The 24,413-nt window shown below is 47.7% G+C and overlaps 1 protein-coding gene across 2 annotated transcripts in view; it reads left to right on the forward strand.

The window, feature by feature from the left end:
* The window catches only part of DRP2 (dystrophin related protein 2), a 39,936-nt gene that overhangs the window by 10,860 nt on the left and 4,663 nt on the right, over positions 1-24,413 (forward strand). The window contains exons 2-21 of one of the 2 annotated variants that reach the window (XM_017661396.3): positions 205-381; positions 4,044-4,207; positions 5,809-5,965; positions 7,407-7,527; positions 8,768-9,036; positions 9,423-9,569; positions 10,022-10,100; positions 11,808-11,868; positions 12,160-12,221; positions 13,274-13,348; positions 14,209-14,410; positions 14,614-14,699; positions 16,357-16,514; positions 16,841-17,007; positions 18,492-18,603; positions 19,848-19,984; positions 20,306-20,371; positions 20,624-20,689; positions 21,559-21,702; positions 23,300-23,537. In XM_017661396.3, coding sequence (XP_017516885.3) covers positions 265-381; positions 4,044-4,207; positions 5,809-5,965; positions 7,407-7,527; positions 8,768-9,036; positions 9,423-9,569; positions 10,022-10,100; positions 11,808-11,868; positions 12,160-12,221; positions 13,274-13,348; positions 14,209-14,410; positions 14,614-14,699; positions 16,357-16,514; positions 16,841-17,007; positions 18,492-18,603; positions 19,848-19,984; positions 20,306-20,371; positions 20,624-20,689; positions 21,559-21,702; positions 23,300-23,537 — 2,628 coding nt within the window. In that variant the 5' untranslated portion in view covers positions 205-264. Of the gene's footprint in view, positions 1-204; positions 382-3,099; positions 3,215-4,043; positions 4,208-5,808; positions 5,966-7,406; positions 7,528-8,767; positions 9,037-9,422; positions 9,570-10,021; positions 10,101-11,807; positions 11,869-12,159; positions 12,222-13,273; positions 13,349-14,208; positions 14,411-14,613; positions 14,700-16,356; positions 16,515-16,840; positions 17,008-18,491; positions 18,604-19,847; positions 19,985-20,305; positions 20,372-20,623; positions 20,690-21,558; positions 21,703-23,299; positions 23,538-24,413 lie in introns of those variants that run through there. The other variant, XM_073227635.1, reaches the window with a different exon arrangement.

Below are 24,413 nucleotides of genomic sequence, written 5' to 3' on the forward strand. Positions count from 1 at the left end.
AGCACAGAAGATAAATAATAAATATCTTCTTGATCAGTAAGTAAAGTCTGTTATGGTACATGGTAGCCTGGGAAAAACTGTTGGGTCGGTCAGTAAGCACTGAATACTTATTTACATAACTAGTCAAGGCACCTCGGGATAAGTGCTGGATTCATAGTCTTATTCTAAGTCTTCGCCCTAAATCTCTCCTTGTTACTCTTCCAGGTGCTTATGCTCAATGGTCAGTGCACTGCCCATCCTCACCCTCCATGAGCCTTGGTTCTGATGCAACCTATGGTCATGCAGGGATGTCCTTACACCTTCCCACGATGTCATGAGTGGTGGGCAGCTAACCAGCTGCATCCCAGCAGCAGCCTCCAAAGCACCTGCCCCCAGCCTCAGGTAAGAGTCTTAGAGCAAAAGAAAGACCTGTGGAGAAAGGATGGACACGGGATGTATGTGTGTCTTCTGGTGGGTGTCCATGCTTCCTAAGGCCCAGGGCACTCTCCATATACATGAAACCCTTTGGAGAGCACAGGACCTCCTTCTGGCCCAGCCCTTGTCACTCACAAGGCCTTTTATGGGGGTCATGGGATAAGGGCAGGTGTTGGGCTGGACAAGCCAAAGGGCCCACAATGGCTGATGGGGGCTGGTTCCATTTTAACCTCCCAAGGGAGGTCTCAGAAGAGTGTGATCCTTCAGGGCATGGCCTAGGACAAGGCGGGCTTTCCTTTGCCTTAGCTTCTCTGTGACATGCCTCATGTTTGTGTCTGCAGAATATTCTCTCTCCTTCCATCAGCCCTTCCTCTCACATCCCCAGTCTTACAGATCTTATCAGCCCCCCTAAGAATTCCTACTGGCAAATTCCTGAGCTTCACACCTGCCCCTCCTCCCTCTCTCCTCCTTGGCAAATGTAGTGATGATGCTATGTGTACCTGTCTGTGTGTGGTGGCAGGTAGGCAGAGGATGTGTGAGAGCAGTAAGCCTGAGAGGGCAGCCCCCTTTCCTGACAATGAGGGAGGCCCATGGGAAAGTTGACTGGACAGGGGAGAAGCATAAGCATATGCTGGCTTGCTGTACAATGCTGTGTGGTCTAGAGGCCATGGGGGTGTGAGGAAGTACTATATCTCCCGGTACAGGGCTGCTGGGTCACTGCTGGGGCTGCAGATAGTAGCTGAATATATAGAGAGGAGGATGGGAGGGAGAAAGATGGTGGGGATGGAGAATGCTGGTGTTGGGGAGTCCATTTGGGGGAGAATAATAAGGGAAAGTCAAGGTCCAGCAAAGCATAAGATCCAGGTCCTCCTGAGCTCTTTTCCTGTATCAAGCCAGAGAGAAGTTACTGCCTCTAACATAATATTTAAGCCAGTGTCAACTTAGAGTCCCCCAGAGCACCTACCCCCTCCCCAGAGTGGGGTATTCATAGGGTCAAGGGATTGAGAAGCCTGGATCCTTCCCTGCTCACTGTCCACCTTCTCCAAGCTTTACCACCTAGGCAGGGGGACTGAAGGCTTCATTTTGTGATGTGGAATCCTAAGACTAACCCCTCTCTTCTGCCACTGTCCAATTTCTTCTCTTTCTTCCCTACAGCCTGACTTTGTTTTAAAGTTTCAAGAGATGGGGAAGGAGCCCTGTAGGGGATGGGGGTGAGAAGCAAACATCTTGGCCACAGAAGCCAGAAGCGGAGGGCCGTTAGTAGAAAAGGAAACAATTTCTATTTGTTTGCTGATTGTGTGCCTGGCCCCACTAGGGGGATTTGTGAGTGTAAGGGGAACTAGGAGGAGAGAAACAGGGTGGTGGAGCACAGAGCTGGAGCCAAGTGAGGGTTTAGGAAAAGAAGAAGAAAGCTGTAGGGAATGAAAGACTAATGTGGGTGAAGCCCAGCTCATAGCGGGCACTTCCCATAGAAGCAGGACAGCTTGGTTGTGGCTGAGTCACAGGGGGCTGTCACTAACTCTGGGGGCATTCCCAGTTCTGGGGACTCTGTGAGACTGGCTTGAGCCCAGTTATCAAAGCTGCCACCTGGAGCTACAGCCACTCTCCACTCTTCGCCTGCCATCCCTGCAACCCCCACCCACCAGGGTTGGTTCCACTCCGGCCCCCAGAAAGGGTCAGGCAGCTGCTCCAACTATTCCTGTAGGTGGGCCTCAGCATGGAAACAATGTGGAACTCTGGAAAGCCCAGAAGACTCTGTGGGAGATAAATGAGGATGGGAACAGAACACTTTTTGGTCAAAATGAAGTGCTTTCCCTAGGTACTGAGGGGTGGGGACCCAGCTTGGGAATCTTAACCTTTTCCCAGGCAAGTCTGCTGGAGAAGAGTGGCCAGTTCCAGAAGGGGCCCTGCCCCTCAGACCAGTGGCCCAGGGCAGCACGGGCAGGGCACAGATCCTCCCTAGTACTGGGTCCCTGCACAGAGCTGCTGGGTTCCATTTTGCCCTCTCCTATGCCTGCAGAAGTCCAAGGGGATGCCTGTACACCATCCATCTCCCTGGCCTCAGAGTGCTGTGAGAGCCCTGTGGGTTTAGTGCAGTCTCCAGTCCTCTCTGCTTCACAAAGGCAGGACAGAGTGCTCCCTCATTTTCACAGTGGGCTCCGCTGAATCTTCTGCTCCTCAGTTTCCTGATCCTGTCCCCAGGTGTGCCACACATTGCTGGCTGCCTCGGAGGACGCTCACTTAGTCAAGGACACGGCTTATTTCCAAGCGCATCCTCCTGCTAGGCCTTGGGGAAATCGCTTACCAGGGGTTTGTCACCGGATTCTCTGATCCTTTTCTCTGTCTCAGGGGAGGGGTGGGCCTGGAGGCAGAGTGAGTCCTTTGTGTCTTCCATGGAAAGGGAAAATAAATCAACAGAAGCTACCCTCTGAGTGGCCCTCCTCAGCACCATGGAATGCCCAGTCCCACTCCCACCATCCCTGCCAGCCTGGGAGGCCCCCCTGGCCCCGGTGTGGCAACCCAGCTGGGAGGAAGCCGGAATTCCCCAGGGACAAAGGTCTGCTTCACCGGGAGCCCTGACATGGCCACCCCCTCCAGATTCCTGGGGGGTCAGTAAACAAACAGGGTGACAGCTCCCGCCTCCTGGCCTGGCCCTGCTCTGCCGTCCTTCCTGAGGGAGCCTTCTCAGAGCCTGTCAGGACTCTGCCTGCCACTGGGTGCCCAGGCACTGGGTCTCAGCCGTGCTGAGGAATAACCATGGAGCTGACTACGCCCACAACGGAGTCCCCAGGCAGCACAGGTAGGGCCGGGTCATGGGGACCCAGGGCCACTGAGTTCACAGCTCTGCCCTGAAGCCTGGCTGCTCCCTCACTTCCCTTTCAGTGTGGTTTCAAGCGGTGGTTTTAATGGGATGATTAGTTTCCTAAACTGCCTGGGCAGGCTTGTGTGAGGCGGAGTATGGTTTGTGGGGAAAAGGAGACTAGAGGAGTCTCAGCCACTGGCAGGACCATGCTCCTTCCACAGAAGGCAAGTGTGTAGACAAACAGGCAGGCAGGTGGGGTCCCCAGGCTGGGGCCAAGAGGCACGGGCTGAGATTTCCTCCTTCACATTCTCCTTCCCTCTACTCCTGCTGCCTCTAACTGGCCAGGCCTGGCACTCTGCTAGAGGTAGCTAACTTCTTAGGGGCTATATAGCACACCCACCGATTTCCCCCAACCTCTCAACACCCTGTAGGGTGAGCATGTGATGGGCTGTGAGCTTGAGGGCCTGAGGCAAGACATTGGAAAGCTCCATGGCTGGTCCTCCTAGCTGCTGACTCTGGTCAGAGTCCTTTGGAGATCAGGATCTGAAATGCTGCTTTGCCCTTTCTTAACCCGTCAAAGATGAGCAGTGCTCTTTATGACTCTTGCTAGCCTTCCTGCCTGTGGTGGGCAGTGTGGGTGACTGGCCAGTACCAAGAGAGGACGTTGCAATGAACGGAGCTGTGGAATTTTCCTTTATCTCATCCCCAGACACACGCTGGGACGAACCCTCCTCTTCCCTTGATCAGGTCTGTCTCACCCTTGGCTTGGAACAGTCCGGGATGTGGCCCACTTCAGGGATCGCACGATGTCTGTGTTTCTGTCCAGGTTAGAGCTGCTGTCACCACCCCTACGCCTCCTCAGGATGGTGCTGAGGTTCTCTGCCTAAGCCCAAAGCTGTTCAACAGGTCTGTTGGTGCCGCTGGACCCCTAGAACCACCAGCCATGAATCTGTGTTGGAATGAAATAAAAAGGAAGTCTCACAGCCTCCGGTAAGGCCTGGCCTCGAGGAACAGGATCCTGAGGGAATTGGCTGGGACTGTGCTGAGCTCCTTTTGCAGCCTCAGCTGTCTCTCTCCTCTCAGCCTGTGTGTCACCCTCTCGTCAGCCTCACCATCCACTTCTGTTTTCTTTCCTTCTCTGGATTGGGAAAAGCACCCTGTGTGAGAAGTCAGGAGACTTGGATTGGAGCCTCAGTTTTAAGTAGTTGTGTCACTTTGAATAAGTGGTTTGAGTTCTCCAAACTTTAGCTTCCACTTGTTTGGAATTTTTTTAGGAAAAAAAAGGAGTGAAGGAATAATGCCTGTCCTGATGCTATCCCAGTGTTGTTGTGAGGATTCATATTATGATATGTTAATGTTTTCTGAACTTAAATGCTCTGATGTGTAAAAGGATATGGTTACTCCCACCTCCTCTTCCTCTGATAGCTGTCCTTCATGTTTGTAGATCTTTGTTCTCTCACCAGTCCTTCTATGCTCTCTACTCCTGTCTACTCATTACCACCCTACATATTCCCCAAGCTGAGAGCAAGTCAGTGAGAGCCTGCAGGCAACTCTGTATCTGTTGTTTCTCTTTGAAGCCCTTATCCGCCTCTACATAACCCACCCCCAACACTTTTCCTCTCCACTCCCTATCATCAAAGTCCAAACTCCTGGCTTCTGGTGGACTCTGGTGGGAATGAGGTGAAGTGGACAATTTGGAAGAATGCAGGCTCTGATTATAGCTCTGACGTAACTCTGTGACCTTGGGCAAATTACTTAACCTCTCTGGCCAATAGTAGTACCTACCTCATAAGGTTGCTCTGAGAATTACTAGAAGCAGTAATTTAGGTAAGGGCTTGGCCCAGGTGATAGAGAGGTAATGAACAGTTATTCTGGTCAGCTAAGGGGAAAGGGCTCAATGGCTGCACACAACCTAGGCTGGCCTCGAGCTTCAAACCACTTGGACCTCAGCTCATGGTTCATTTGTTGGGGGAGGCAGTCAGAGATGAGTACACTGTGTGCATTTTTCTCCTTCCATATGTCACACCTATGTTGCTATCATCCTTTGGGACCTTAGGGCTGTTTTTATTTCTATGCATCGTCACACATGTGAGTGCCCATGCTCAGTTACCTGCCTCGCCCTTCCCACTTACTCTATCCTCTCCCACTCTGAGGGCATACCCTGAGAAGCCTCTGTGGATGAGCCGTTAGGCAGGACCTGTGTTCCCCTAGGGCAGGAGGGAAACCAGACAGCTCTCACCCCTAATGCTCTAGCTCAGTTTCCTACTCTTCCCAGCCTGATGCTGGCCATGCAACTGAATTGACTGACATCCACAAAGTGGCATGTAAGACCATTTAAGTTTAGGATACCTCCTCACCATGGTCCTATCCATTGGTTTTAGTACCATGCTCCATGTCCATGCAGAGGTGCCTCAGAAGCCTCTGGGGTGGGGGGAAGAGGGAAGGCTCTGAGCTGCCTCCCACTTCAACCAGAGTAGCTCCTTTTTAATCTGTTGTATATACAAAAGCTCCATATAAATATTTGTTCAGAAAAAAAATGTGTTTCTAGTTAAAAAGAAGATTGAAAATCACTGGTCTTACTCTGTATGCAGTGCTCGCTTGGAGGCCTTCTCAGACCACAGTGGAAAGCTTCAGCTCCCTCTCCAAGAGATTATTGACTGGCTCAGCCAAAAGGATGAGGAATTGTCAGCTCAGCTGCCCCTACAAGGGGATGTGGCCCTGGTGCAACAGGAGAAGGAAACACATGCGGTAGGTTAAAGTTACGGAGTCTAGGATGTGAAGCCCCTCAGTGGGGAAGAGACCTCTTCTGCAATGCCCTGACAGACAGGCACCCAGCCTCTGCTCAGGCATCTGAAATAACAGGGGGCTGGATGCAGTCCTACTGCTCTGTGGATAGCACTCCATAGAGTAAGTCAAACCTTTCCTCCATAGCCCTTCCATCAAATATTGGCCTCTCTTAAAATTCTGCACCGATTTTCAATAGGGACATGAGAATATGAACATAATATAATGTTAAGTGAAAAAACTCGGTATAAAACTGGATATAGGTGGATCACAATTGCACAGATCTCTATACAGATGGATGTGCATGTGTATACACATATTAAAATATAAGAAGGAACTACATTAAAGTGTTCACATGGCTAACTCTAGGTGATTAAATTAGAGTTCTTCTTAATTTTCTTCATACTTTTCTGAAATTTACAAGATGTCCATGATGTATATTACTTCTATAGTCAGAAAATAACAACAGACGTTTCTTAAAATAAATACAAAATGCATTAGAAGAACTAATTATGTGACATGACATAATTAACTAACACTACAATGTTAATCATATTGCAATATATATGTATCAAATGAACAGGTGCTGTACCTTAAACTTCCATATAATGTTAATTATATCTCAATTTAAAAAGTGAATGTAGAATGGAATACAATACAGCAAGAAAATAAACTATAATTGTGTGTCACAGCATGGACGAATCTTAAAGACAGTATTTTGAGTGAAAAAAGGCCAGATACTAAAAGAGGATATACTATGTGACTCCATTAATATAAAGTTCAAAAATGGACAAAATTAATCAGTGGTATCACAAGTCAGGATAGTGATTACCCGAGGGGGAAGGAGGGATGAGACAGTGGTCGGAAGGGGCTGGGAGGGGGCGTCCTGAGATTCTTGATGATGGAGTTCTGTTTCTTGATCTCTGTACTGATTACAGAGATAGAACCACTTTACAGAAATTCATCAAGCTGTACACTTTTGATATGTGTATGCTTCTCAGAGTATATTTCAGCAAAACAATTAATTAAAATTTTAATATAAATCCTGCCCATCTGATTTTGATTTCTCTAAGCCCCTTACAGGGTACCTTCTCAGTGTCCCAGAGAAACAAGTTTCCCATCCCCCAAGCCCCACATTTTTCTTTACCCTGTGCCACAGACAGACCCATTTTGTACTAAATAGACCTCCCACTGTCAGTTACTATTCTGCCTCTAGGGAGGGCTGCACCTCTTTCTGTCTGGGTAGTCCAGAGAGACCTGGTAACACTGAAGGATCAGGTTGCATTGAGGAGAAGAAAGGTTGTCAACTGAAGGATGGAATTTAAAGCAATTAAAGACTTTCCTTCCCTGTTGACCTCACAAAGACAGGAAAGTCTTTCTCTCTTCTTGTTGCTAAACCTCACAGGCCTTTATGGAAGATGTCAAGTCTCGGGGCCCCTATATCTACTCGGTGCTGGAGTCAGCTCAGGCCTTCCTGTCCCAGCACCCCTTTGAGGAATTAGAGGAGCCACGTTCTGAGAACAAAGGTGGGTGGTCTTCCTCTCCTCCCCCTTCTTCTTGAGCTATGAACCACTAAACACCATCCTGCCCTCTCCAGACTCATTTGCTCAGCTGTTACCTAGGAGGCTAATTTTCTCCTAGAAGCCCAAGGTTGGGAAAGAGCAAGATTCACCCCACAAGAAAAAGCCAAGAGAACAGAGCCTGGAGCAGGGGAGACTAATGTGTGTCACAAAGCTATATGTAGCTCTCTAGAACATCATGTGTGGCCTTCTAATGAGGCATAAAAAAGAAGAAAAAAAGACTCATGCACTGAACTGAGGCAGTGAATAAAAGCAGTAGTATGTCTATTGAAAACATTCTGCTTTATTCCAACATAGAGACATGTGGTGATGCTCTATTAATCAACCAGCAAATAAAATGAACTTTTTAAAATCTAAAAACTTAGGTGATGACATTTGAGAAGAAAACTGATTGTGGCTCTTTGATACTGGCCCTGGTGACTTCCGGCACCTTCCTTCAATAGAGTGGGCTACTCAAGGTCTAGGTTCAAATAAGGCAGCAGAGTGGGATTTCCTGGTTGATTAGGTCGAAGAGTTGGCCAGAAAGCCCTCTTCTCCAGAAAGAGTACTCAACATTGCAAGACTACTAATGAATATCCAGGAAGGACCCTTCATTAGGTAACTGAACCCTTTGTAAATGTTGTTAGCCCTTTCAGTTCACCTCATGCCCCGCAGGAAACTAGGACTCAACTTCCTGCCTGATGGGCCTCAGATAGGACAAGCTGATGAGAAAGCAGGACAATTCCAATGAGCCTAGAATTTGGGGTCTCTGAATCTACTTCTGAAGGGATGTCACAGGGAGGAAAAAGAAACCTGTAATTCAAGAGCCTAGGTGGACAAGCTGGGCAAGTTATACTAACCTCTCTTGGACTGGACCTTCACAAAATGCTGCCCTTCTTTGGGTGGAAGTGGGCAGCAGATATTAATGTACAATCACAATCCAGGATCATATAAATGGGCATTTGGATAATTTGCCTCATTGTGCCACCTACCATTTACTTTGCCCATTTTTTAAGAATCTGAGGAAATCCTCATGATATAGTAGGTGGAAACCAACAACATGGTCTCTTGACTGGGGTGATTGTTCCATGAACCTACCCATGTGATAAAATTATATAGAACTGAATAAACACACACACACACACACGCATGCAAGTTTCACAAATGGCTGTCTTTGTCTCTCTTTCCTTCCTGCCTGCCCTTGCAGATACTTCTCCCAAACAGCGGATCCAGAATCTTAGCCGCTTTGTGTGGAAGCAGGCAACGGTGGCCAGTGAACTATGGGAGAAGCTGACAGCCCGCTGTGTGGACCAGCACCGCCATATTGAGCGCACTCTTGAGCAGCTGTTGGAGATCCAAGGGGCAATGGAGGAATTAAGCACTACTCTGACTCAGGCTGAGGGAGTCCGAGCCACCTGGGAGCCCATTGGGGATCTCTTCATTGATTCACTCCCTGAGCACATCCAGGCCCTTAAGGTATGCAGACTCTCTAACCTGGCTATAGTCCACCCGAAAACCTGACACTCCTCCTCCTCTGACAGTGTTCCTGCTGTGGAGACGTCATTGTTGGCCAGGACTACAGCTGAGGTCTCTCAATTTATGTGCCGGATTTGAGGGCTGATTTAGCTGGAGTCTCCTCTCCCCTTCTATTGTCTTTTCTTTCCCTAGTGTTTCCTGAGAGTAGGAAAGGAAAAAGGACAGTGGTTGCCCACACTTTGGTCCTTTTGTTCTAATAGGCAAGCACCAAAGTTGTACTGTTGAAAGAAAATCTCTGGGCAAAGAGGGAAGAGTTGAAGTGAATGACTAGTGGTTCCTCTTTCCTACTCTCTGTCTACTGTGGGACTTGGGTCCCGGTTCTACAGCTATTTAAAGAGGAATTCTCCCCCATGAAAGATGGAGTGAAGTTGGTGAATGATCTGGCTCATCAACTTGCTATTTCTGATGTGCACTTGTCAATGGAGAATTCCCGAGCCCTGGAGCAGATCAACATTCGGTGGAAGCAGCTACAGGTAAAAGAGAAACAGGGAGTGAGCCATGGGGAAGAGCCATGATACAACTAGGCTTGGGGGAAACTTCTCCGGGCCCAGAGGAAGTGAAGGGGCATTGAAATGGGACCTGTATGGGAAGAGAATAGTAGAGAATTTGGGGCCAGAGGCCAGGATTCTCAATGACTAAGGTGCAGGGAATGATTGAAATGAAGGTCTGAGAGGGTCCTGTCTAAATGTGGGCACTTGGAGCAGACAGGGAGGGGCACGCAAAGAGTGACTGTGGCCTGGAATTGGGGGTGCTTCTCTCTGACCTTGGGGAGTGCTATGGGCTAAGAGTTGGTGATGGTAGGAGGAGCTGGAAAGCAGAGAAGAGCCAGACTATGAGGGAGTTCACAGATTCCTGGAGGTACCCTGAAATCCCACACTATAAATCTAGAATGAATCCACTGACTTCCCACCCGTTGTATCCATAGGTGTCAGTTGGTGAGAGGCTGAAGCAGCTCCAAGATGCTCACCGGGACTTTGGGCCTGGGTCACAACACTTCCTCTCCTGTATGTAAGACAAACTGGACATCACAGATCTAACAAGAGAGTCTACTGTTATCCCTTGCAGGGCTTGGTGGGAGTGCCGTATATCTTGGCATCCAAGAAACAGTGAAGTGAAGTAGTGTAGTAAAGTGATTAAAAAGAAGAGTTCTCAAGTCTGAGAGAATTAGTCTGAGTCACAGCTCCTTGACCTAACAGCTCTGAAAACTTGAAAAAAATAGCTTAACCTGTCTGATCCTCAGTTTTCTCATACATAAAAAAAGAGGGAAAAATATTACCTGGCTCATAGGGTTATGGGATTAAATTACTTTTTTCAATAATTTATTGAGGGTCTGCTGTGGACCAAGTATTGTCCTAGGCACTGGTGCTATATCAGTGAACAAAACAGACAAAAGTCTTTAGACTTGATGCACTTACATTCTAGTAAGGGAAGCCAGAACATAAATATATATATATATATATGAAATTGATGACAGGTGCTATGGAAAAAAAAGTCAAGCAGGGAAAGCATGAATAGGGAGTGCAGGACTTCAGGGCAGGGAAGCATTGCAATTTTGAATAGAGTAGTTAGAAAAGGCCTCACTGAGAACATAGGGATTGAGGAGAAACCTCAAGGAGGTAAGGGAAGAGCCCTGTGGATATCTGAGGGAAGAGCATACCAGGCAGAGGGAATAGAAACTTCTAAGACCTTAAGACTGGAGTATGCCTGAGGAACAGCAAGGAGGCTGGTGTAGAGGTGAGTAAGAAGGGGAGAGAGCAGGTCAGAGCTCCAAGGGCCTTGTAGGCTATGCTAAGAACTTGGGATTTTATTCTGAATGGAATGGAGAACCTTTGAAGGGGGTTGAGTAGAAGGATGGCATGATCTGACATGTTTCTACAGAGTCAAAGTGTCAGGGGTGGGGGGCACCAGAGTGGGAGCAGGGAGACCTGTTAGGAAGCAGATTGCAGTAATCCAGGTGTGGGATTATAGTGATCCAGACCAGGGTGGTAGCAGTGGACATGGTGGGAATACACAGATATGAAAATTAGTTAGGTACACAAAGCATTTAGCAGAGTATCTGGCACATAGTTGGAACTCTATAAATGTTAATGGCAGTTGGAACTATTGCTGTTATAATCACTGGCATGCAGCTGTACCTGCAGAGGGCTCTTGCATCCAGCAAAACTGTAATGGAGGTTGGCCAGGTAAATGGCCAGGTAACCGAGCCTCTCCTGGAATATCTGGAAGATAAAGACATGGAGCAGACAGAGGCATCCTTTTCCAGAGTTCCTCACTAGAGAAATGGGCAGTGCCATTGTCCCACTGGAATGAGAAGCTTGATCTTCCGGAGAAAGGGCTCTGAGCCCCATGAAGAAAGTAGGGTCCACTTCATATCCACAACAGCACTCCAGCTGTCTGCAGCTAAATGGGTAGAAATGGCAGCCTGCTCAGGGACAAGACTGGCAGGGCGGCCAAGGCCAGACATTCCTGTTTATGCCCTTGCTGTGTCTCTGGCACATGATATTTGGTGACAATCTCTTCTCCTTCCTTTGCCCTCACATTAGGGAAAGACATGTGTTCACTAGAAGTTTTTGCCCTACTCTCAGGGGCTGTAGAGAGCTGGCACTGAGAGTCAGGCACCCCCTTTCAGGCTTGATCACCTATCTGGGTGGAGTTGCCAGGGGCCTGAAGAGCATTACTAATCAACTTCTTTCTCTCTTCTCTTTTGCCAGCCTCTGTCCAGGTTCCCTGGGAAAGAGCAATCTCACCCAACAAAGTTCCCTACTATATCAAGTAAGTGACCACCTGAAAAGCAGGTCAGTCACCTCCCCACCCTCTCCCTTGCCTGTCTTTTTTTCTACCTGTCCCTGTCATTCCTTATCTCTTGGGATTCCTCCATCCAGTCCAGTTTTTCCTCCTACTCATCTCAAGAGTCTACTTGGGCGAAGGTGAACCATTGTACTTTGGGATCTTCAGGGTTCACCCGTGGATCCTGCAGCTCCTTATTGTGCCCAAACCTGTCACTGAGCAGTGCGGGGAGGGGGTGGGTGTGGACTCTGGTGCTATTGATGCCTTTGTTTGTAGCCACCAGTCTCAGACCACATGCTGGGACCATCCCAAGATGACGGAGTTATACCAGACCCTGGGTAAGAATGTGGGGTTCCTGTATAGGGTGGAGATCTATACGCTACCTTTGTCCTATAAGAACAGAAGGGAATCCCATTCAACAAGCAGAGAGGGAGGTAGAAGGGAGTGGCTTGTCCTTTCTCCAGCAGCCTTCCTTCTTTTCCCCTTTGTACCTCCCTCAACTGGAAGCTCTATATTCCCCTTGGACCATTGTATCATCACATTAGGGAATTATGCTCATAGATGTGAACTGGATCTGCCTTGAAAGACACTGTCCACGTTATGATGAGTTCACTCTCATGTGCCTTATCTCTGGCTGCTGAGAAAGAGTAACCATTAGGTTGCAGAGTTTATCTCTGCTGATGCATGTGAATATATAGTTAATTTACTTTCATGGCTGTAGAGTGTTCCATTGTATACACACCACAGTTCCTTCATCCAGTCTACTGTTGATGGATGTCTGTGTTGCATCTCTTTTGGAGCTAATAAGGACAGTGCTGCTAAGGAGCTCCTGTACATGTCTTCTGGTGCACATGTGCAGGTTTTTCGGTCTACAGGTCTAACATCATTTCAGTGCATTGTGACAAGCCCTGTAAAAAATTGGAATAGACTGGGAAATGTGAAAGTGGAATAGATTCTTAGCAGGAATCATATTTGATATCAATTTTTTATGCTGTTACTTTATCAAATCTAGTAAGGTATTGTTTCCTGAAATGTTTCAGTTATTTATACATATGCACATGGGTATATGTGTACTGGACCATGATGTAAAATGAATTTCTTACTATGTGCCTTGATCAAAAAAATGAAGTACACTGCTCTAGGACATATAGATGGCTGGGTTGTAGGCTGTGTGAATGTTCAATTTCATCATGTAATACCAAGTTCTTTTCCAAGGTGGTTGTGTTAGTTTATACTTCCACCAGCAGTTCTCATTCATCCACATCTTTGCTGATGCTTGCCATTGTCAGATTCTTACTTTCTGCCAGACAGGTGGGTGTAATATGGCATCTTGTTGTGGTTTTAATTTGCATTTTTCTGTTCTGAGAGGGTCTCTTTCCATTCTTTGCAGCTGATCTGAACAATATTAAGTTCTCAGCTTACCGCACTGCCATGAAGCTACGCAGGGTCCAGAAGGCACTACGTCGTAAGTTTCCCATCTCATTTCCCTTATGGCCTTCACCCAACTCCTCCTCTTCCTCATCTATTGGCTGTTTCCCGCTTTCATCCCACCTTGGCCAGGGTTGTTGATTGGCTTGGTGGGAACTTTCCAAAGGCTGGAATATGCTGGCTGTAGACACCTCCTCCTTCCAGGGCCCTTCCATTCTCCCCAAGTCTCAGACTTGTTTCCAAGTTAACCCACAGCTATTCTCTTCCTTGTCCCTTCCTCCCTGCCCAATATGAATGATCAAGCAACTGTTTTGTGGCAAGAAGTATGCAAGCACATGGTCTGGAGCCACCAGGGATTTGTGTTGTTCTGCCATCTTGGGGTTACTGAATGTAGCAGCAGAACAGTTGAAGCAAATGTCAGTGGTTAGTGTAGATGTGCCTTCTGGCCTTTCTCGGGGACACTGTGCATTCAGTCTTCCTGGTCCAGGCATGTCTTGCTAGGCTGATTCCAGCACTGGAGGTAATCAAAAAGTCCTCCCAAGGTCTGTCACATTTGCCATTAAAATGTGTATAAAGAGTGAAACTTAAAATGGGATTTGACCCCTTGTGAATTAATATAACAAAGGCGGTAAATTTACTCACATTCCACCATCTTCTTGAAACCGATGTCAAGGAACATATGGGTGTAGAAACGTTTTGGGTTAATTTAGGGACCTTTTTGTTGCCTTCCCCCTCTTCAGGATGAGGGTCTTGGTAAAGGGCAAGCATGTATCACGCTTACAAATGGTTGGTCTGGAGATTGGATCAAATTTGGTGATGCCAATGGCATTATCTCCCTGTCTACTCCAGGAGTTCTATATTTAGCTATGCTTCATCTTTCTTTCCCTTCCTTCTCAGTGGACCTGGTAACTTTAACTACAGCACTGGAGATCTTCACTGAGCATGATCTGCAGGCTAGTGAGCATGTGATGGATGTGGTGGAGGTCATTCACTGCCTGACTGCCTTGTACGAACGGCTGGAGGAGGAAAGAGGCATCCTGGTCAATGTGCCACTCTGTGTGGACATGAGCCTCAACTGGCTCCTCAATGTTTTTGATAGGTAAGGGCCTGTGGCCCTGGCAGCCTCAGGATGAAATTCAGTGGGACACCTAAAGTGCGCCTGGCAGGAGGGTTGCTCCCACAGCTCAGCTTGGGGCTTGCTTGGCACAGAACGCTGCTGGAATCAACTCTGTGAGGGAAATGGCTGCTACAATGTCAACTTTTTACATATATTCATGTTCTCAGTCTCTCCTTTAAACCTAGTGGTCGCAGTGGAAAGATGCGGGCATTGTCCTTTAAGACTGGCATTGCATGCCTGTGTGGCACAGAAGTGAAGGAAAAACTGCAGTGTGAGTACAACTCCAGAGTCTGGAGGGGAGTTGGGTGGAGGGAGAGGTGTGGTGGGAAGACGAAGGTGCCAGAGAAGCAGAACGTAGGTCTTACGACTCAGCAGAGGGCTACTGATATGGCCTTGTAATGCTTCATGGTTCAGGCTATTGCAAAGAACCCCCCAAAACCAAAGGCCAAGATGGGCCTAAGGCATATATTATTATTCCCAGTGTCACTCCAAAGGGGTTGGCTTCTTCTGTTCTGATCTAATTACTAGACCAGGATCTGAGTTGGCATCCTGTGGTACCAAAGGCCTGGACTTTCTAGTTGCATTCCCCTGTGGCCTTAAAGGCTTAGCCCTCTTCCAGTCTGAAGCTCAAACCATGTCATGTAGTCTATGGAGCCCCCCATGTGATTACTTGGGCAGAACACAATAATCCCCATTATCTGCAAGGTGGACAGATAGCATGTAATTCGGTCATTTTTAACCTCTCTGGTTTATAGTACCTTTGCTTTCCCCTGCATCCTCCATCTTTTGTATGGCATTTTGTACCTTTCTGAAGCAGCAGCATCACCTGTCAAGTGCTTAATGTGTGTTGGCCACTATGCTAATTGTGGTGAGTACAAGGTTCAGATAGATATGGTCCCTGCCTCAAGTGGTATACCATTCAGACAAGGAGACAGATGTACACAGAAAGCATTTTTTAAAGTGCTAATTAGAATAAGCTGAACGGCTAAGGCAATGCGCTCTATTGGATTGCAGAAGAGAGATGGCAGTGGTCTGGGACAATGTCACAGGGAAGTAGACATTGCAAAGCATGTCCCTAGCTATGATATTATTTATTTCTCCCACCATTATTTATCCTCAATTTACAAGCAAGGGAACTGCAGCATAGAGAGGTTCATGACATACCCAAGGCTCTACAAGCTAGTCAGTAATGGATCCAGAACTAAAACCCAGGCACTCTGCTTTTTCCTACTACTGTGTATTTTCTAAACCTTAGGTGAGGTATGACACAGACAGACAAGAACCTCTGGAGGAGATTTTCTGAGGTTGGGGTGGGATGGGGAGTTCCCACAGGGCAGATACAGCACATATTGCAGTGTAAGTACTGTCGTCTCTTCCACAGTTACTTAGACATGAGTCTTAGATGATCAAATGCTTTGAATTATCCCCTCACTTTGGATGATCCCTGCCAGTGTTTCTTTCCGTTTGTGTGGATGACTGAGAAGTGGCTGCAGCATCAGACTCCATGGGCTCCATGAACAGGAGGGGCTAGGACACACCACGTGTGACTAATGTTTGGGCTCCCCTGGGCCCCACATGCCCTCAGCTGGCTTCTTAAGAACCTGTTTCCTAGCACTGTCATATCTGTCTGGCACTGCTCTCACACACAGCTCGCTCTCAGTCTTCAGCTCTCTTTCTCTCCCTCTTTTCCTGATGCTCTCTCTCTTCGGGTCTGCCTCACTTTTTCTCTATGAACTAAGAGAATGCTCTTTTTAGACCTCCTGGGCTTCTAAAATGTCGGGGACAGACCTCTAGGTATTCCAGTTTCAAAAATCATCAGTTAAGTCTGTGTGCTCTCTCCCTGTCTTCTTCTTCTGCTGTTTCTCCTCACACCATTCTCTGGCCATTCCTGCATCGGGGTTGGCCGTGACTCATGGTGGGGCCAGCAGACCTCTTCAGCCAAGTGGCCAACTCAGGCAGCCAGTGTGACCAACGCCATCTCGGTGTTCTGCTCCATGAGGCCATTCAGGTGCCCCGTCAGCTGGGGGAAGTGGCAGCCTTTGGGGGCAGCAATGTGGAGCCCAGTGTCCGAAGCTGCTTCCGTTTTGTGAGTATGGAACCAGATAGGGGTGAGGAAAGGGAGGGTGAGAAGCAAGGGAGGGAGGACCAAGAGCTAGGCTTTTGGTCTTGAACTACTCAGATGTAAGGGGTTTCATTCAGATGGGCAACAGGGCAGAAGCTTCTCTGGGCTCTTAGAGTCAGAGTCCTGCTGGGAAGGGCACCAGCTCCACTAGGACAGGGCAGAAGGTTGACACCTCTAGGAAATAGGCCAACTCAGGCCTTGCTGGTTCCCCTGCCTCTTTGAGGGCTTGCCCTTCCAGGGACATGGAACATTGGGCCTCAGTCATTGCCATTGGGCTTTTGTTTCCCTAGAGCACTGGGAAGCCAGTCATTGAAGCTTCACAGTTCCTGGAATGGGTCAACTTGGAGCCCCAATCCATGGTGTGGCTGGCTGTTCTGCATCGGGTTGCCATTGCTGAGCAAGTGAAACATCAGACCAAGTGCTCTATCTGTAGGCAGTGCCCCATCAAGGGCTTCAGGTACGGAAAGCAATACTGCTGGAATGAGAATAATAAATAGACCACATTACATATAAATCATATATTGCAAAACAAGGCATGACATAATTATTTAATTACAGTTGCTCTACTTTATGTTGCTATATATTGTTGTAACCCTCTCTATTGCAGAATGTTCAACTTTTTTAAACACTGGAAGTGATGAAATATTTTCTTTTGTTTTACTTCTATTAATGAAGTGTTCTAGACCTACAAAAACCTGTAGAGAAGTGAAAGAGGGCTGTGTGGGGGAGCCGCACAGAGAGAGGAGTAATTTGCTTTGTTCCCCAGGGAGCATTAAGTAGAACCTAGAAGCCCCAGCATCCTGACATATAGGAATACCTGGGTAACCAAAAGGTATGCTGGCAAATGGTTCACAGCTGACTCTCCAGAAAGCAAACAAGAGATCTGATTTGTAGCATTTGCTAATTTCCATGATGTACAATAATTAGGGAGTGATGAGTTTTGAGTCTTTATTACCTTTGTTTTTATATCACTTACTTAACTCTGAGTTTGTGTGATTTGATTTTTTAATAATGGCTGTACTTAACAACTGGCTTGGAAAATCTCTGAAATTTTAATGACTGGCTCTTGTGAGCCGGTATGAGACAGCTCCAGCACCCCATGGTGTGCACTCACCACCACGCTTAAGAAGTAAAGCATTATTACAATACATTTGAAGTTTCTCTGAGTACATTCCCTCCTCCTCCCACAAAGGTAATCACTGTCCTGAATTTGGCTTTCATCATAAAATGCTCAATTAAAAAAAATTTAAGCATGAACACACTCTTCACAACCACTCTGCTTTTCATAAGCAAATGAGGCACAGAGGTGGACTGTGACTTGCCGAGGTTTAACACAGCTGGTGAGCATAGGACCAGGACTAGATGCTGGATCCTCTGACTTCTCTACATCTAGACATTTCATTATTCTGTACTATTAGGTCTGGGCAGGTTAGTCAGGTTTTGGAACTGGATCTAAAGGGCTGGTCTCTATGCTATAATAATAGAGTTATTCTTATAAATAACTTTTGGAAATAACTTTTAGCCAACTTGCCCAGGGCTGGTAGCATAAGCAGCCTTCATATTGGAAGTGTAACTTCTCCAGTGCAGGTGGTGGTACCTGTGAGACTGGACCCTTTGGGGCCATGCTTATTTACAAAGCTATTTGATATCATGAGCTCTTTATCCCAGCCCCCCGCCAACTTTTAGAAAAGTTGGTAAGACAATGCCATTTCCCGTACTTCCTAGGAGTAAGAGCATGTGATTTCATGGAGGTTTGTGCTCTCTAGAATAAGGCTAGTCATCCAGTGAGGACTTAGCCACTGCTGTGTGTAGGAGGTTGAGTGCAGTATTGCTTCCAGCCTCACCCCCTTCTCATGTGTGGGTATATTTGGCTGTTAGGGAAATGGGGAGCTCATTATGGTACACTGGATCCTCTGTCCTACCACCTCCCCTCTCCCCAAGGTACCGAAGTCTGAAACAGTTTAACGTGGACATCTGCCAGACCTGCTTCTTAACAGGCAGGGCCAGCAAAGGCAACAAGCTGCACTACCCCATCATGGAGTACTACACCCCGGTATGGAGCCTGTGGCCTGGCGGGAGGGGTGGGCCGCTGCCCGATTCTGGGCCCTTGATCCACTAACTGCTTTCTGCTCTCCCTTGAGAAGTGGTCTCCACACAGTCCTGGTGCTCACCAGTTTGGGGGATTCAGGCCTCTGATCTGCCACTGAAGCTTCTCCCTCACTGGGGCTGCAGCTGGCGATAGCAGCCCAGGATGCTCTTGGCCACTTAAAAGGCACTCACTATTCTCCTGTAGAGAGAAGTCTCAGGAAAAAAGAGAGACAGCAAGGCAGTTCCAGGCAACTGGCTTTCCATTTCTCATGTTATCTTTTCCCGCAGAGCTTCCTATATTGCTCCTGTAACCTGGTTTTCACCACTACTTTGTCATTGCTTCCATTCTTTCTAGTCAATACCAAAGTTTGTGCTCAAATTAATGACATAGTCTCTTGGGGACACAGGTGTATGTATTTTACCTGGGCCCCAAATTTTTCTTGGTCTTCTTTGGAAAGTGCGTCCTTCATAGTCCCCTGAACCCAGGTTGGTCAGCATTCCTGAACTCCACCCAGAGAATTTCTCCTCTGCTGGACTCAGTACCCACAGCTCCAGACTTAGCTTCCTGAGCTGACTATGCTCCCTAAACTCCTTTAGCCCTTCTGCCCCACAGATACTCCCAAAAACCCAAGCATATACCCAGCTGCCCCACTGCTCTCTCCCACCCTACCGCCCCCCCCCTTTCAACCTGTTTCCCCATAATCCACCTCTCCAAGCCATCATTTCTTCTCCAAATTCTGTCAACACAAAAACATGTATGACCCAGTGGGAGGTCTCTACCTTGCCCTTTATTTTTCTTTTATTATCATTTTTAAATAAACATTATAAAAGTCATACACAGCAAACTGATTTGAGATGGTAGACTGATAATCTACCTCCTGCTCATCATCTACATCCCTATAATTTATATAAAATATATTTCAAAAAGCAACAACTATATGCTCATTATAAAAGATTCAAATTGCATAGAGGTGTTTAAAGTATAAAGTGGCAGCCCGCCACCCCTCCTCCAACCTCTCTGGTCCAACTTCTCACAGGTAACCAGTGTTCACAGTTTGGCACAAATCCTAGATCTTCTAGGAACAGGGTGTGGTAGGCATGAACAAGAGAGCATTACCAGTCACATTCCCAGTTCTAGGGGAGCAGCCACACCTCCCCAGCATATCCTGATGTCATTAGGGTGAGTCCCTCTGCCCTGTCTACCCCTAGACCACATCCAGTGAGAACATGAGGGACTTTGCCACAACCTTAAAGAACAAATTCCGCTCAAAGCATTATTTCAGCAAACACCCTCAGCGTGGTTATCTGCCTGTACAGTCAGTGCTGGAGGCTGACTACAGCGAGACGTGAGTACCAGTGGCTGAGCAGGAGCTTCAGGCAGCCTCGCTGAGCCTGGGGATGGGCTGCAAAGGGGTGGAGTCCAATGTGGGCTAGGGGAGTGTTCCAGGGTAAACCCAACTAGTGACAAGGCAGTTCGGCTTGGGCCTGACCAGGAATCTGGCCTGAAAAATAGACTAGAATCCAGTCTCTGTGTCCTGTTCCCATCATCCTTTGCCCAGCTCCCTAATTTGTGAGGGAAGGGCGGGGGTTTGGGAGAAGAGTGGAGAGGAAACAGCTGCCCAGCTGCCAAGTCTTTGGTCCTCTGAGTCTTTGCTGCTTTCTTCTAGGCCAGCTTCTTCCCCGATGTTGCCACACGCTGACACACACTCCCGCATTGAGCATTTTGCCAGCAGGTACCACCAGGTTTGGGGGAGGGCAACTGTATAGAGTCTGGCACGGAAGGGGTTTTCAATCAAGGCAAAGAGAACACAGTCAGGGCCAGAAGGCCATACACAGTGGGGTATGCAACAGCCAGTGAGGCCCAACATTTACAGCTGGTTGGAGCGGCCCCTAAAACTAATGATCCTATTGTGGGCTTAGAGTCCTTGAGATGAAAGCAGACCCCACATCCTGTTTTCCCTTCTGTTTCTGCTCTTTCTTCCCAGGCTTGCTGAGATGGAAAGTCAGAATTGCTCCTTCTTTAATGACAGCCTGTCCCCAGATGACAGCATGTGAGTTCTCACAGCTGCTTATTTTCCAGGAATAGTTCTCCTTGGGATCCCTCTGCCACCATTGGGGAGGGGTTGGGCAGTGTGATGGTTAGGGTCCTTGATGCCCCAAGGAAGGCTGCTTTCTGGGCACAGTATTTAGTAAGAGAAGCAGTCTGCCCTCTATTGACTGAGCTGGGGAATAAATGATGTACCACCTCCCTGCCATCTGCCCAGGGCCTTTCCTGTTGCAAGATCCCATCCTCCTATGCCCAACTTTGAGGGAAGAAGAATATGACTTCATCCAAAGTTGCAGAAGTGAGCCATTATCCTATGCTCAGGATGCCAAAGCCCCATCTAATGCCACACCAACCCTGGGGAGACACCAGGGACTCAACTAAAGCATGGCCAGAGAGAATCCCTGGTGCTAAAGCCCAGAGAAGCAGCCCTTCATCTCTAGAGAGGTCCCTGGCCTGCTCAGAGGGCCTCAGAGCTGCTAGCTATATGGATCCATGTGGCCCAGACTGGGACTTAGGTGGGCAATATTCCCCCGAAGGAGGGTGAGGAAGCCAGGCGGGCAGGGAGTGTATAACAGCACAGAACGGGAGGTGATTTGCTCATTGTTGCCCAGAAGACTTTAAATAGAATCCAGAAGCCCCAGAATCTTGGAAACACTCATGTGTAGTACCCCCAACCACAGGCTCTGCCACCTTTGAACACTTCCGTCCCTCTTAAGCTGGAATGCCTGGCTTTTCCCCTCTCTATGTGACTTAGAAGTGAATCCTCTCACATGCATCTCCTGGGGTCTGAGCTGGCAGTTGAGAACTTGTGCCCTGAGCTGTTTCTCAGTTCGGTGCCTGGCCTCCTCCTTTCCTCTCTCCACACCCATGCAGAGATGAGGACCAGTACCTACTGCGTCACTCCAGCCCCATTACAGACCGGGAGCCAGCCTTTGGACAACAGGCTCCATGTGGGATGGCCACAGAAAGCAAGGGCGAGCTAGAGAAGATCCTGGCCCACTTAGAAGATGAGAACCGGTGGGTGTGGCAATGGCACAGGTCTGTGTGGAGCTTGAATTCAAGACCTGGCTCTTCCACAGCCTTGCTATGTGGCCTTGAACAAGTTACTTACATTATATAATCCTCCATTTCCTCATCTGTAAAGTGGGGTGATGGTAATAGTATCTACCTCCTAGGGTCACTTGTAAAGATCAAATGAGATCATGTATGTAGGTGTGTTAGCCAGTACCTAGCTTATAGTAAGGGTTCAATAAATGCTAGCTATTCCAATAATTATTTGAATCCTTTTAACACAACCTAAATATTTCTAAGTACCCAGTAGATGCAAGAACAGAGACTGCAAACACAAACAATACAGAAGATTGTATGCATGTCTCTGCCCTCAAGGAACTTTCAGTGTTAGAAATGGAAAGAGATACTTATCACTTAGTGAAAGTGATGAAAGAAGAGGAGGGTGACACTATATAGAGTGTTTGAGGACTGGAAGAGGGAAGATGAAGAAGATCACAGGGATGGCATTGATCTCTATAAAGAACAGGTGGCAGCAGGAATCTGAGGAGGGTCCAAGCGACTTTGGAGGCATGAAGTAGAATCTGTGTCATCTGTAAGAACAGTGCTTCTCAAACACTGGTGTGCGTACACATCCGTTGGGGAGTTCAGTAAAATGTAGTTTTGATTAGCAGGTCTCAGCTGGGGCCTGAGTTCCTACATTTCTAACCAGCTTCCAGGGAATGCCCAGGCCACTGGCCCACAGACTGTATTTGGGGAAAAATCCTTAGAACACAACCAATCTGCAAAGTGTTTGTTCTGGTTCAAGACAAGATAAAATACAGAAATAGAGACTAAACTTTTAGAAAGTTTGGAGCAATTTGGCATTGCCGTGACATCCAAGTACATAATTAGTGGACTCGTCTTCATTGAATAAAGTAGCAAGTCACGTGTGGTGTGAGCTGTGTAGTAGCAAGGTACATTTGTCTCACATGTTAGTCCACAGTGGACTGAAAAAATCTCCCTGGTTTTTTGCTATGGATAGTTTGAGAAGCACTGCATTAGAAAAGCAGTGGACAGTCCTGGGAAACACTGGGGAGAGAGTGATTCTGACAAAAAAGAAGTGTGATGTCCCCCAAAGCCGACCACCTCTTTGGAATCTATTTCTTTGATGACTCAACACAGGGGTTCAAAGTGGGCCAAAGAGGAAGGTAGTGGAGAGAAGAGGCAAGATGGGTGATCTTTTGTTTATATTACCTCTTCCCATGGAATCTAAAAATAAAAACGGAAGTGAGTCAGTAGCCCTAATGCATCATGTATTTGCAGACTGTATTTCTGCCTGATTTTAAGGTCAGAATTAATCCCTGAAGCAGCACATCAAAGGCCTGAGACATTTGTTATAGGAAATGTCAGCTCTCTCTGCTCTAAGGCCCAAGGACAGCAGAGAGTAAATGACATGTGTTGGAGAGGGAATGGATATGGCCACCGCTGCCAGAAGGTGACTAGGGTTTGGGTGGGGAGAGGAGAGCAGACGGATTGCTAACAGTGAGGTAAGAGGGGATGTCAGGGACCTGGACAGTCAATGCCTTGTGAGGGCCATAGGTTTTGGCTTCTCAATCCTTGGCAGGATTCTCCAGGGAGAGCTGAGGCGCCTGAAGTGGCAGCACGAGGAGGCTGCTGAGGTGCCCACCCTGGCTGAGGGCCCTGCTGAGGTGGCACAGGACCACCACAATGAGGAGCTCTTGGCCGAGGCCCGGATCCTTCGGCAGCACAAGAGCCGCCTGGAGACGCGCATGCAGATCCTTGAGGACCACAACAAGCAACTGGAGTCCCAGCTGCAGCGCTTAAGGGAGCTGCTCCTGCAGGTGAGGCTGAGTCTGGGGCAGGACTAGAGCAGCGCCTGTGCACAGCAGGAGAGGCGGGTAGCTGACTGGCGCTGCAAAAGGCAATGGCTGCTAGACGACTTTGTGAAGAGACCTAGCCTGGTGGTTGGGGCAGGAAGGGGTGCATATGTCACACTGCTTGGCCAATTCTCTCCCACCTAGCTTCCACTCTGCTGTTATATGTCACTCTCAAGCCACTGTGGGGCCTAGGACACAGGGAGACTCCAAAGGCTCACTTCCCCACAACCCACTTGCATCTGGTATTGAAAGGACAAAGTCCAAGGAATCATCCAAAACACTGATTGTGCTACTGTGATGTTTGATGGGAAGAAGCAGGTTTGGACATGCTTGGCAAGAGACAGATCTTTGTTGTGAAGGTAGCTCTTGTTACTTTAGGTCCCTTTCACCTTAGAGAGGTGGTGTATATGATGTAATGTGGCTATGGAGGCAGACAGCCCTGGCTTTGAATGTGGTTCTGCTAAGTAGTGGCTGTGGGGGGTTAAGAAAGTTACTTAGCTTCACTAAGCCCCAGTCCCCTCATCTGTAAAACAGAGAATAATATACCAACTTCATGGAATTTTGGTGAACATAAAATGAGATGATGGATTTAAAGAATTGATCACGATGCCAGGAATATAGGAAATACTTCATAAATGTTGCCTATTATTGTCATTATATGGACCATGTAATACTACCCCCTGCCTCTTCCCCTGATCTTCCAACTGATAGCCTCTAGATGAATTCCTGGGGGTCTTAACAAATGATGTAACATCGTGAACCAAGGATCAGGTGTGCATTTCTACATTTCCAGAGAGAACTGGATTCTAAATGGCTTAACTATGTCTGAGATGACAGCAA

Source organism: Manis javanica, chromosome X (assembly GCF_040802235.1).
Source record: "Manis javanica isolate MJ-LG chromosome X, MJ_LKY, whole genome shotgun sequence".
NCBI lineage: Eukaryota > Metazoa > Chordata > Mammalia > Pholidota > Manidae > Manis > Manis javanica.